General features: G+C 36.7%; 1 protein-coding gene across 1 annotated transcript; it reads right to left on the bottom strand.

The window, feature by feature from the left end:
• Nucleotides 1-12,632: 12,632 nt before the first annotated feature.
• LOC149188078 (uncharacterized) lies at nucleotides 12,633-14,149 on the bottom strand. The gene has a single exon (XM_089412921.1). The coding sequence runs from the start codon at nucleotides 13,879-13,881 to the stop codon at nucleotides 12,745-12,747; it is 1,137 nt and encodes a 378-aa protein (XP_089269047.1). The 5' UTR covers nucleotides 13,882-14,149; the 3' UTR covers nucleotides 12,633-12,744.
• Nucleotides 14,150-14,761: the final 612 nt, after the last annotated feature.

Raw genomic sequence — 14,761 nt, 5'->3', positions numbered from 1 at the left:
TTATGATTTGCCTTGCCCAATGGACCTTTGGCTTCTTGCTTCCTTTCCTTCAAAAGTTTCTTGTATGTGGCCATTCTCTTCCACCATCTAGAAACATTATGGTTAACCAAACCACAAAAGGAACATGTAGTTCTTTTCCCATGCTTATATGGAAATTTATCATGCTTTGCATAATCAAAAGGAATATGATTAGAATCAGATTTATACCTTTCTCTTTCACCTTTATTGCCTTCATGAGGAGGTGAATCAAATGAAGAAGTACCTCCCTTTGAAACACCATCAACCTCTTCAATGGTTTCAGAGTTTCCACAAATCTCTTGTTCAAGTGTATGCTGATATACACCTTTCTACAATGTATGCTTCACATTATTGCATTCCCCAATAATACAATCTTCACACTCTTGAGGTAGAAGACCTGAAATGAAACTCCTTCTTGGAACTATTTCAATTGTCTTCATGGCAGCTTTGGAGCTTTCTCCATAAGACTGTCCATAGCCAAGACCCAAATACTTAGGCCTTTCCTCAACTATTATTGGCTCAAAAATACCCTGTGTATGTTTTCCCAAGCCTTTTCCTTCATAGTCCATCTTGGACATTAACTTGGAACCTATGCCTCTGGTATGTTTTTCAAAAGAACCGATATAAACATTCTTATAGGAAATTGAAGACAAACTGGAATTATTTACCTCTTCTTCAAGCTGATACTTGACTAAGGCTTCTTTGGCAACAAAGAGTTGTGTCTCCAACTCATGCATCCTTTCGAGATCCATATTTGCAATATGAAGTTGTCTCTCCATTTCTTGCAATTTGTCAGAAAGAAACTGCTTTTCTTCCTTTATGGAATTCAATTGCTCTCTAAGTCTGGTGCTCTTCCTTTCATCCTCATACATTTCTCTCACCATATCCATCATGATGAACAAATCTTGCTTCATGTCTTCATCAAAGAATCTTGTGAAGAAAAAAAAATTTGAGGACTCACTTGTAGAAGTTGTCATTATCAAAATGAACAAAAGAACTTCAAACAAGATTAACAAAGAGCTTATTCAGTAACCTTTTGAAACAAACATCTTGTGCTTCAAGGATTTCTTTGAGGTCTTTTGGATAAGAAGAATGCCTTCAATCCTTCTTCCTTCTTGATCTCTCCTAGACTTAGCTATCAGTAGCTTTCCATTCACCTCTACAAACTCAAACCATAATTAGTTTACAAACAATCAAACAACCAATCCTTGACTAATTAACCACCTTTCAAGTTAAGCAAGAAAATAGATTGCTCTGTTAATCAAGCATTCTACTTTGATCAATCAAGAATCATGATACAACCTGCTGTGGTATAACCAACTCTGATATAACCAGTTCTGATACCACCTTCATTGAAGGTGGGGTTAATCAACCTGATTGAAAATGTGGCACTAAAGGCTTCTTGTCATGCTTACAAGAATCTCTCCCACTCCAAAGCTTATATATTCCCAAGATCTATGCTTATGATTGTCAATTTGCAGAATAAATAACTTGAAATAGTGTTTTCTTTTGTTTGCATTTAACTGTTAAGTGCTTGAGTGCATTGGCTTAAACTAATATTTAAACATATAACAGTAAATGTAATGCAACAATAAGAAATCATAGAAGACAACAATATAATATGGAGTTCACCCTGATATCTTGGGCTATGTCTCCTTGAGCTCTAATCAACTGGACTAGGCTCTTTGGGATTATGGCTTAAATTCTTTTACAAGTTCCACACTCAGCTCCATAGGTTTACAACTGTACCTATGGGCTTAGAATGCCATCTTAGCCCTATCTGTCCTTACTCTGTAGACAGATCTAGGCTTTTCTGGACTAGACTCCTTCAATCAGCGCTTTGAGCTATCTTGAGCTCTAGCTTGCACCAACTCCATCAAAATTTTTTCACGGTCTCTGGAACTCCTTCTTCTATCTTTAGCACACTTTGGACATCAACAATAGCTTGATCATTTGATCTCTTTGCTGTTCTGAGACTTCATTACCTCTCCATGGCTCTTAGAAGTCTTCAGGATTTTCTGAACTGCATCTCAATGGATTTAGCAGTCCCCTATAGTCACCTCGACTATTAGAACCTTGAAAATGAAAACTGGCTCTATTCTATACAACTACCACCAACCTTTGGCGACCTCCGCTTCTACTGTCGACTCTGGCTCTTAGCTCTGGCTCTTAGCTATGGCTCTCAAGAGCTTCTGGGTTTGCTCGACCTCCAAGCAACTCTCGTTAATTGATCTCTCTGGTTTCGCTCCACCTCCAAGCAACTCGAAGCTCTGGTTGTCAGTTGTGCTCTCTGGATTTTGTGAGGCATCCTTCCGGCTCTGCGATTTTGTTTCCATTTCTCTGTGTGTAATCATTCCTCTGCCTCTGCATTTCTTCGACTGGCCCTCTGGCTCTCTCGCTCTATGACTAGCCATTTGGCTCGCCGGCTCTGTGGCTCTCCATATTACATAACGCATCATTTTTACAGAAATGCCCCATTGCAACGTGGAACCAAATGCTGTAGGAATAGGTACTATTTCATAATGAAAAGAAAAAAGTGGCCTTTCTTCGGACAAATTCCTGAAAATGGAACAAAATTCCCATACACGGAGATAACGCGAAAATACATTGAAAATCCGAAAATCTAGATTTCAAAATTTATAAAATCGCATTTATAAACCCGTCGGGTCCGTCTTGTCATCGCAAATCGCAATCGCATGCAGGCCTTCCTCTGATGCAATATATCGGAGATCGCCAATTAGGGATCCTTAAGGACTGCTACTCCACCCTTTAACATTGCAATGCTATATTTTCATATAAAGCCTTAAGCCCCTTTTAATAAGGATTTACCTCATTTTTATAAGGATAATGGGCAAACTTCTTTTTGCGATAACTCCTTCATCAAGAGTCCATTTTCGCCCATTCATATTGCAGTAGATTTAGATTGAAAAGATCTACGCAATGAGACTATTCCCAAGAGCATCCTTTGACTTTCATTTTCCTCTGTGAGGAATATTTTTAGACTTATAAGTCTATACTAGATCCATTTTGGATCATTGACCCTACCTTTCCTTGCTTGATCCTTGCCTCCTCTTTCCTTCTTTTCCTTTCTTGATCCAATGCCAAAGTGCTCCAAGAAAACTCTAAGTATCCAAGAGTATGAGATACAGAGAAAATAATGAGAGAGATCCAAAGCTAAACTGACAAAAAGTTCACCAACTGATCCTCAGAATCCTTTTTATGAATGAGGCTTCTATTTTCTTCATTTCCCATTATTTTCCTTTATTTTCCTCCTCACATGCAACCTGTGACCTTTCACCTCCCTTTTATCTTAATTTCCATTATTTTCATAAATAAATATGCCAAAATGCATTTTCATGAATTTCCAAAGCCTTAGCCATTTCCTTTGCCAATTTCCTTAGCCATAAACAACCAAATGAACACCCCCCTAGGATTGCTTGTGCAACATTCAGCTTGGAATAGTGTCCCATTCATCTGTGGTTATTGTTTTCTACTTTATTACATGGAATTTTCACTAGGGCTGTTACATTGTCTGGTGGAGAGTTCACTGCTTTAATATGAGCTTGGGTTGGTGTAAAATTCAACCCAACTTTCCTCGTAGGTTCCTCTCTGATGAAGTTATGGGTCACACCACTGTCCACCACAGTGAGTAAAGTGCCTCGCCCAACCTTCATGTCCACATAATCCAATTTTCTCCTTTGAGGATCGTGCCTTGGGATAGCCTCCATTGCTGTTGCATCACCTAATATTTACATCATCCCAACCACTGGTTCTTCCTTCTTCTTTCCATTAGATTGTGCCAAAGCTGCCATAGTTGGTCTTGAAGGAAAATTCTTGATTGTATTCTCTTCTTCTCACAACCAACACTTCAGAGGTTTCTTCATCTTCGGTTTACCACCTACTTTTGAACGATCCTCCTTCGTAGTTTTCTCCTTCAACTTGTGAAACTTATTTTTCTTCTCTTCCATCCCTTCATCATAATGGTCTACTAGTCTATCAACCGCAACAAATGTCTCATCAAGTGTTTTGATATTTTGGCTCTTCAACTCATTGTGTGCCCAAGGTTTCAATCCAATGATAATGTTGAAAACCTTGTCCCTCTCCACCATATCAGGTAGTTCCAAGACCACACTCATGAATTCCCATTGATATGTCTGCATACTTCCTATTTAATTAATGTATTTAATCTTTGTCCTTGCATCCTAAGTCTCATCTTGTGGGCGAAAGTGAGTTTGCAATGCTTCCTTCATTTCTTCCCAAGTAGATATGTCCTCAACTTTGCCATGTGAAATCTAGTCTACTTTCCTTCTCCACCACATCTTTCCATCTTTTGTAAGGAATTGAGCAGCTACCTTCACCTTGTCCTCCTCATTAGTAAGCCCCAAGAATTCCAAGTATTGCTCCACATCCCATAAGAAATTACCAAGTGTCTTTGCGCTCCTCACCCCATCATAAAAATCGGGTTCCTTGACTTTGATGTGGGAAACTCCTCCAACTGGTCCCTGCCAAACTGCTTTCTTCAAAATGGTTATCTGATTGAGAGTCTCATTAAGGCTCTTCTGCAACTTTGTGATCTCTTCTAATCCTTCATCCTCCACAACTTTAAAGTTCTTGACTTCACTTGCAGTTTGGCCATATTTCCATTCAATATACTCATATCGTACCTTAAGGTTCTCATGAGCCTCTTCCTACTTCATGAAATTATCTCTAAGTTCAACATTCTTGGATTCCAATGCACTCATCTTTGAAATGATCTTGTCCAAATGATCCAACATATTTTTCATGAAAACTATCTTGAGGCTCATGCTCGACTCACCTGTAACCTGTGGTTCCTCCATGTTGTCCACCATCAACTTTTCCATAGAACGTGTTAAGACCATACACTTCCATGTTCATCTTTAGCCCTAACCTGTAGTCTTGCCCCTACCAAATTCCCTAATGTTGCACTATGACAAACTACATAGTGCCCAAGATTCAATACCAACTGCAACCATTTCCTGTTGTATTCTTGCTTCTTATCCAACTTTAATTAGCTCAGCTCGCCTTGAACCAAGCTTTGAAACCAACTGTCACACCCCTACCCTTGTGGTAATATTTTAACCACACATAGGCGGATGCGGCACCACCGTACATTTTCTTTTCACGAATACTCAAGTACTCGGACTACGCCTATCCAACACTTAACCAAATTTTATCACAAGTGTTTATTATGCAGTGGAAAACATTCAATTATCTTTCATCAGTTTAATCTTCAATAGTAGTGGAAATAAAGCAACACAATCAAATACACATATACACCATATGTGGGAGGGGAAACTCCCAATTTATCTAAGTCTGCCCAATATAATAAATTTTTAAATTCAATTGTATGAAATAACTTTACAAGTCATGTAACCTTCAAAATCTTGGCTTGCACACTTCTTCCAAAACCATGCACCCATCATGCACACCTGCTAGCTTTTCGTGTAGCCTGACATGCCTTAGCCGAATTTACCAAACCATCATGTTACAATGCCCACCATATCATGTCGACCTACACACACTTGTGTGTTGTTGTTCCCATGCCGAGGTGCCCACACCACTGTTTCATTGTGCCTACGCTACATGGGTCGGTTCGCAGCACCCCACGAGTTTCCCACGCCTATCTGCTACCCATTCGCTTCACAACGTTCACCAAACTTAAAAACTACACTCGGGTTACTTGTTGTCCTCTTCACACTAGCCTTGGGTATTGTTGATCCAACTATGCCACAATGCATTGGTTTAAGGTCTGGGTGACCTGCAAGTTTGTCGCAGTGGCCCGCGCCCAAGTCTTTCCTTCCTGTCCTGCAATATGTGCACCCAACGAAACCCAAATTTGTCACTTCAAAAATACTCTCGGTCCTGTGCTTGCACCCTATCCATATGCCTCGGCCCCTCACTCGTCCTTGCTTTACAATCCTTGTTGTTTGCTTTCTTTGGTTTAAATTTGATACCTTCCCCACAACTCGACCATCCTTACTTATATGTCATCGTGTGGTCCCTCCATATGAACCAATGTGTCCTTTTGTTTCCCTCCATGGGTCTACTCTCCTATATGAGTGAGGCCAACCTACTATATAATTGATGCCCATTGTGTTGCTGTCATGCCGCTTGGGTGGGTCGCAGATTGGCTCGCCCACGCTGCCTGCCAACTCGACCATGCCCATGCAATGTTGTTCATTGTGTTTCTCTCGTCACACTTCCACATGACTCGCCCATCATCCACTGTCACAACTCAACTCACCCAGCTCGTCCACAGACTTGGGCACTTCACCCGCCCGAGCACTCACCCACCTAGGTGCCCAACTCAAGTCGCCTGGTGTGCCTCTACCCGGTGACTCGACCATGCTCACTGACCATGTATGCTATAATGTGAATGCCCTACCGTCACCTTTAACTGATAGTGAGATACGTTTAATAGACGACTTGTCACACATAACTGAACATCCACCTCTGAGTTCCCTTTACCGAACGCTCTAACTTTAGTCGCCTTTAACCAAACATGAGCGCCCGTCACATATCTCGGGTGCGCTCGCATGCTTTTAATCGTGATCATTGGTTTTTTTACTCTCTCGGGCACTCGCCAATTCGAGGCCCTGACACCCTTTCTTTCTACAACGAAATAACTCTCGATAATACAGTTCTGATTTTGCTGAGCAATTTTGTTTTTAATATATATGTCTTGAATATGTTCTAGTGCATTGAATTTATATTATTTTCGTGTGAAAAAAAATTTAATTAGCTAAATAGGATTTAAAGTATTCGTTATTTACAAATTGAAGTACAATAACTATTTTCCATTTAATCCTTATTTAACTATATCGACTTTATGATAACATACTTTATATGTTTTCGAACATATGCTTTGAGACTTTGTTTTATATCATAATGTTTTTTATTGATTAAAATCAAAATTTGACAATAGTTTTCAATATGAGACATAGATCTCTTAAGAATATAGTTTCTAATCGTAAGTCTTTACAGTTGAATAAATTTCATTGTGCAGAATATAAAAGGATAGATAAAGATTTTATTGTGTTCAAGTGTACTAAAAATCCATTTGAATATTTAAGCACTTTGCACAATGTATCAATGTTTTTTGTTCCTCACCTTAATATAAGCACATTTATATAAGTCATAATATGATATAGATGTGAAATTAGCACTATGTGAGACACACACAAAGAAATCTTCACACGATAAGCAAATATGGTTATTAAGCATTCTACACAATGCTTTAATCTACAACTTTTTAATATTCGATAATTCATGAACCAAAATGTTATTATGTGTTGATGATTAATGTATATGAAAGTGTAAAAAACAATGAACGAAAGTTCAGTTGTACAAATTACTTTTTGCACATCCCTTTATATCCGCACAATGAAATCTTGGAAGCTTACTCCAGACAATTGATTATTGAATTTTTTTCTGACTAGGAAAGTGCTTCATGCATTTGATTTCTCAAAATACATGCAAATCATACAGTGCCACCTGAAATAAGATTTTATTTTTCCATTATAACTTTTAATCAATTAATTAGGTTCGTTGGATAATTTTGTGTCATTTAATACTTTTACCGGTTTAGTTGTGTGTGATATGTGCGAGTTCTAATGATATTTCACTTTTCCTATTTCATAAAAGTTTCGCATATAATATGATAATATTTCACATTTTTTACAATAAAAGTTTTGATTCTACTTTCGTGCTTTGCACAATTATACCATCTTTCATTATGAGAGCACAACCTTTAATCAATTATTTAGCAAAGTTTTTAGTGTGGATTGTAGACATCCACACAATCAAAGCTTGAAAACATCCTATGCACAATGGACTTCCTCCACACTCCCACATATGTGTTTAATTTCACAAAGATAACCATAAACAAAGATAACACTATTTATAGATTTCAATGTGAGAAGAGCTTTCATTATATAAAGAATTTTCTGCACTCTGCACAACCTCTACTTAATTGATTAATGATATTTGAAATACATAAATATGGATTATTTATTATTAAAATATTTCCAATGATATCGTATGGGTCCACCGCTTGCCTCTATTGTATTGCAAATAGTGGTAGACATATCGCTATTCAAAATACGATCCACACTTCTTCCTAAAGCCACTTAATAACATAGTGGCGAGCACCAACATTGTTTATATGTTTTGACATGAAAAATGTATTTTTTTGTAAATTTTGTGATTAAAAAACTTGTTTATGTGTGTGAGGATGTATAAATTGTGTGAAAAGTTTGTCATTGTGCGGAATGCCAAGGTCCGCACAATGAAAGTTTGAAAGCTTCCTCCACACAATGGATTTCAAATACAACCCTGCACATATGCTTGATTACACAAATATAACCACAAACAAAGCATACACTATGCAAACAAATTTGTGCATAAAGCTTTCATTAGAACCTTACCATTATTACATTGATTGGTCAAGTGCATAATATCATGTTATCTCCTTTAACCTCAACCGAGAAATAGATTGTATTTCTTTATAAATAACTGATTGGCCACTTCAAGGTATGTGGAGCTATGAATATTTACAAAATGAGGGATGTGCAGAGGATGAGGTATGTGTAGTAGAAATAGGATGTATAAGGAATTTTAGTTAATTTAACTATGAACAAACTTCGAAATATTATTATGTTTCATTGTGTGGAGCTTTTACTGTGCGGGGGGGTGGGGTATGTGTAGAAGAATGAGGGTTCATAGTGAACTTTATTCGACAGGGATCATTGTGTGGAGCTTCCTTATGTATAACTTTTATTGTGCCGAGCTTATAATGAAAAGTTTCGTTTTGCAAAGGAAGCTTCTTCTACATGGTGAAAGCTTCACATAAGGAAAGCCCTCCTTAAAAAACTATAAACCTAAAAATAATAAGTATCAATTAAATTAAATTAACTTTATAACCAAATCAAATTTATTTAATAATAAATTTTATTGACAACACTATGCAACTCGAATTCTACACAATTATTAACAAATGCTTGTGGAGAGAGCTTCTACTCTGCAGACAGATTTTATTATGAGAGAACATCCTTTTATCAATTAATTAGCTCTATGCCATGACTTTACTACAGAGCTAAATCTGTAAAATTCTAAATGAAAAATAACTTAAAATGAAATAATGAAAAATAAAGGCATTAGTGATACAAGTCAGAGAATTAACCAAAGAAACTCTCTCCCTACTCCGTAAAGGACCTGCACTTTCATACAACTCCTAAAACTGCTTGTGAAAATAGGTTTCCTCGCAGGAGAGAAAAAAAAAACATGATTTTTCGAGTGTTGACTATCTTTCAGATTCATAATTTCTTGCAAACTACATCCTCGAGAGGTGTTCACTGACATTTCTTTTTATGTGGAGAGCTCTCTACCGAGAGATTTCATTTTGCAAAGAGCTTTCACTGTACAAAGTTTTTTTCGTGTTCCATAAACTTCAATCGATGCCACATTTTCTAATAAAATTAGTGAATTATGGCTCTAATCCCCGACTTTATGCTTGCAAAGTTGCTCCAGCAATTTAAATATATGATCGGTCTAACTTTCCTTAATTTTGAGCCTTTATCTTTGTTGTTAATTGAATAATGATATTTAGAATACGAAGATATGGATTATTTATTATAAAAATATTACCAATAATATCATGTTGGTCTACCGCTTGTCTCAATGTTTTCAGGTTTTAATCCCGTACATAAATTACCTGCATACGAATTCTAAAAATAAAAAATAAACAATGGTGAGAGCATAACACATAAAACAAATATACACATAGATATTCTTCTAGATCCCAAAACTGGGACTACTAGATTGATTTTTCATTATGTTCATTTCAATGTTACAATATATATATATATATATATATATATATATATATATGCCGAAGCATCCATAAACCCCAATCCATTAACCCTGGATTAGAATATAACCATGGTTCCATTGATCGGATCTACAAAATACCATGGATTGAAAACCATCGTGCCCAAAACCATCTGCGAAAATCCATATACAAAACCATAGGTAGGTCTGCCCAAGTAATATAGGGTCCAAAAGAAAATTTCCTAGGCCGTTGTCGTGGACCCCATAGAAGGGGGCTACTGCATCCCACTGTGCCTGACACAACAAAGGGGGGGATCCGCCCCCCCATGACCCCCCGGTATAACTATTGGAGCTAGTCATGGAAAGAATATGACGCAACCCAACAATGTTATTGCATAAAACGGTAGACATAACGATATTCTTCTTCCTAAAGCTAGCTAATAACATAATGGTAGGACATTATTTGTAAATTTTGCAAATAAAAAAACTTGTTTATAAGTGTGAGTGTGTATGAAGTGTGCAAAAGGTTTGTCATTGTGTGAAATGCAGAGGTCCGCACAATGAAACCTTGAAAGCTTCCTCCACGCAATGGAGTTCATGCACAACCCCACACATATGCCTAATGACACAAAGATAAAAATATTTGTGCAGAGAACTTTCTTTACAACCTTTAATTAATTGATTGGCAAAATCTTGAGAAGAGAAGAACTTGTGTTTATGTAGAGATTTTTCTACTATAGAAAAATTACTCGGTCTCTGAGAGGTGTACATTGACATTTGCAATTATGCAGAGATTTTTTTGTCGAGATATTTCATTGTGTGGAGAGATTTCATGGTTCACGCTCCATAAAATTCCTCCCATGCCATGGTTTAACTTTCTTTCATTTAAAGCCTCTATAGCTACCAAGCAATCAAGAAAATCGAAGGCAATACTGGAAACTCCACACCATGTCGATACGTAATTAATTTAACTATGAACAAATTTTGAATTACTACTATTATGTTTCCTTGTGTGAAGCTTTCATTGTGCAAAGTTTTTACTGCGTAAAGGACAACGATTGTGTGTTTATAACTTTAACCTAATTTCACGAAGATAACCATAAACAAAGCGTATAATGCTTATGTGAAAATTTTTTTGCGAAGAGATTTCATTGTACATGGTTTTGTCTGCACTCTGCACAACCTTTACTCAATTGAGTAGCGATATTCAAAATACGAAGATATGCACTATTTATTATTAAAATATTACCATTAATATCATATGAGTCCATCACTTAAGTAATTTTATAACTTTAACTCAGTTTCACAAAGATAACCATAAACAAATCTTACATTGCTTATGTGGAGAGTTTTCCATGAAGAGTTTTTATTGTACACATTTTTCTCCACACTTTGCACAACCTTTACTCAATTGACTAGCAATATTCAAAATATAGAGATATGCATTATTTATTATTAAAATAATAACAATAATATCGTATGGGTCCATTTCTTGCCTCAGTATTCTTGGGAACAATGCTAGACACAACGATACTCCCAACACAGAGATATGGACTATTTAATATTAAAATATTAGCAATAATACATATACACATGTGAAACATTGGGACGCAGTTTTGTAGAGAGCTTTTACCATGTAAAGAGTTATCAATATGTGGAAATTTTTGTGCCAAGAGTTTTCTAACCTTTAATTAATTAATTAGCAGTAGAGGTAGAGTCTATACTTTATCACAACTATTCCCTTTTTTCTTTTCAATTTAAAAATAAAATTTTAATTATATTGAATAATCTTACGTTTGGCACATGAAAATAGAATACACAAACATTAACAAACTTTAAACACACAACAAAAGTAATTTGGTATAAAAAATAATATTAAAAATAAATATATAAAAAATAACATCACAATGCAATTTTATAAAATTTCAAAATTATGATTTTATATAATGATTTCACATAGAGAATGCTTTAACAAAATACCTAATCACCATCTATCCAAAACGATATATAAAAATCATAACAAATGGTTAAAACTAATCTTTTAAAATATAATTCTCTCTACATCACAATAATAATAATACACAGTTAAGTTTTTAAAACCAATTTCAATTCCATTACTAAACACACATGCAACCATATCGAGCATCTAATAATTCACAAACACACAGGCGACCATGTCGAGTATCTAATAATTCACAAACACACAGAGGACCAGCATCTAATAAACATCTAATAATTCACAAACTCACAGGGGACCATGTCGAACATCTAATAATGCACAAACACACACGCGCCCATATCGAGCATTTAATAATTCACAAATGTAACATTATCTTACCATCTTTATTCAAAAGCATACCATCTAAAATAATTCAGTAAGAGACCACCTTTCACTAAGGGGCAAGCTTTGAATTCATGCCATCTAAAATAATTCACTAGTAGTACACAAAGAGAAAAGTCTTCACTCCTAAAATAAAACCTCTAAATTTTGAGTATTAATTAACCTAGAAAATTAAACTCATAACCAAATAAAATCAATTTTTAAAATATACTTTCGACCAAACATAAAATATTACTTTTACACATCATATTTAAAATTTTGACTTTTGTATTTATAAAATTAAATAAACATATATAAAAATTTAAATTTTGTATTTATAAATCAAATATTATATTTACACATCATATTTAAAATGTTGACTTTTATATTTATAAAATTAAATAAACAAATTTAAAATCTAAAATTTATAAAATCAAACACAAGATAAATTTTGAATAATATATTATAAGCTTGAAAATATTTAACTCATTTTAATATTTAAAATACAAATTTAAATTCAATTTACACCAAAAAAATTACATATTCTACATAATGTTTTATACACCATACAAATGAGGAGGACACACCTTGTTGCAACAAACATGTTGAAACTCCACTGCATCCAACTGATCGCTGTATAACCTCGCTTCCAGAAGACACCTATCCTTAACCGCTCCCTCCAACCCTAAGGAAGCTAGATGTTTATGCACCACCCATTGCGAATCAACGATACCCATCCTCTCGTGCGCGCCCATGGCTCCTCCGCCCACGCATCTGTGGAAGTTAAAATCCAAACCCCAAGCGTACACCAGGTCGTTCTGTATCAATTTCCACACGCACTTCCACGCCTCCCGGGAAAACACCGGCGCCATCATCTCCACGAACGCCGCACACGGTGGCAGCAGCGGATCCTTGCACCACCCTCCGCCGCCGCGCTCGTTGTTGTACGGCGCCGCCACGACCTTGTGGACCTCCATGTTCGGCTTCCGCTTTGTCAGCAGCCACGTCATACCCCTGCTTCTCGGGTCCAGAGCAGGCTGCGATATCTCCAGCCCGTGCTTCTCCACGACCCTCAAATACTCCTCGGCATCGAAATTCTGTACCCCCAAATCCTCGTCCCACACGAAAATATAATCGTACGGCGCCACCACGTCCGGGTGGAGGAAGCGCTTGGCAAACCACCACTTCGTCTGCCTGGGCGCGGACACATGGATGGCCCGCTTCGACCACTCGAATTCGTCCCACTCGCTGGCCTTCCCGTCGTAGTGGAAGAGCATCACCGTGAAATTCTCAGAAAATTTTCGAACGGCTCGGTCGATAATGGCCTTCTGCCGTATGCCCACCGTGAAGGTGACCAGATATTTGGGCTTCCACGGCAAGCCCTCGCTAGGGTTGTCCCACAGCCTGCGCATATACAGATCCGTTTGGGGAACTGAAATACCCGGAGGAAGTGGCGGCGTCTCTAAGCTGCTGTTTCTGCCATTTTTAACCATGGATAAAGAGCCGAGAGTGGGATTGCAGCGGGCACAAATGCAATTTCTATTTGTATGGCGGTGAGGAGTGAAATAGGCCGGCGGTGAAAATAGAGTAATTGGGGGCGAAAGTGTACCCATAAAATACCCAAACGCCATTCCGAGGAGAGTATAGAACATGAAGGGCCTCACTGTGATCAGGTCGCTGCTGTGCTTCTTCATAATGTCTTAGTTGCTCTGAATATGCGCAAATCAGGCTGCCTACCTTTCCTCTTGTAAAAAAGAAGTAGCTCTACATGCCTCACCGCCGGCTGCCCTTCAGTTAAAAAGCAGCTCTACATGAGTGGAGAAAGCACGGTCCTGGTTCACAGATTTTGAAGAATCTGGTCAATTTCTGTTAACATGGTAGCCCATGAATCTCTAGGGCACTACACAGTAAGGCCAATGTCATTAAAATTTATAAAATTGGATCCGTCAGAGATCCATGTAACATGCATCATTATAATTATCATAGTTTGAGCATCCAGGGTCCCTCACTGACGTTTAAAAGCGACCGTTTTGGCTTTTTCCCTTTGACAAAGGTTTTATCCACCGTTCAAAATTGAACACGTCAGAGCCCTTGAAAGGGCCTCTGGCACGTCAGAGAAGTAAGGAGAAATTTTTACGCGTTAAAAAAAATATAAAATATGATTTGTGTCATTTAAAAAAAAATTGGAATTATATTTTAAATTTTTTTAAGAAGGGTTGTTAAATTTTCAATTTTTTTAAATTTCATTTTTTTTGAAATTAAAATTTTAAGAATGTTGAATTTGGGAACTTTTTTTATGTTAAAACTTAAATCCTATTTGAAAAACTCTCTTTTCAAAAACCACAGTTTCTTTTTGAGTTGTTTTTTCTAATTGTGCATATGTTGCAATTTCTTATTACTTATTATGTCAAAATTACCTTTTCATACCATTATATTTGGTAGTTTCTAAGTTGCTCCCATTTAAAAAACAACAGTTTCTTTTTGAGTTGTTTTTTCTAATTGTACATATGATCCAAGTTCTTATTAATTATTATTTCACAATTACGCTTTGATACCATTTCATTTGGTAGTTTC

The sequence above is a fragment of the Pinus tabuliformis genome, chromosome 3_1, assembly GCF_031772625.1.
Source record: "Pinus tabuliformis cultivar Carrire ecotype Pingquan chromosome 3_1, CPIR1, whole genome shotgun sequence".
Taxonomy (NCBI): Eukaryota; Viridiplantae; Streptophyta; class Pinopsida; order Pinales; family Pinaceae; genus Pinus; species Pinus tabuliformis.
Note: the sequence above shows the minus strand (reverse complement) of the source record. Positions and strands in the feature narration are given on the sequence as shown.

Bases quoted from the DNA above. Each gene is read 5' to 3' on its own strand.
- LOC149188078 (XM_089412921.1), bottom strand. From the start codon at position 13,881: ATGAAGAAGCACAGCAGCGACCTGATCACAGTGAGGCCCTTCATGTTC.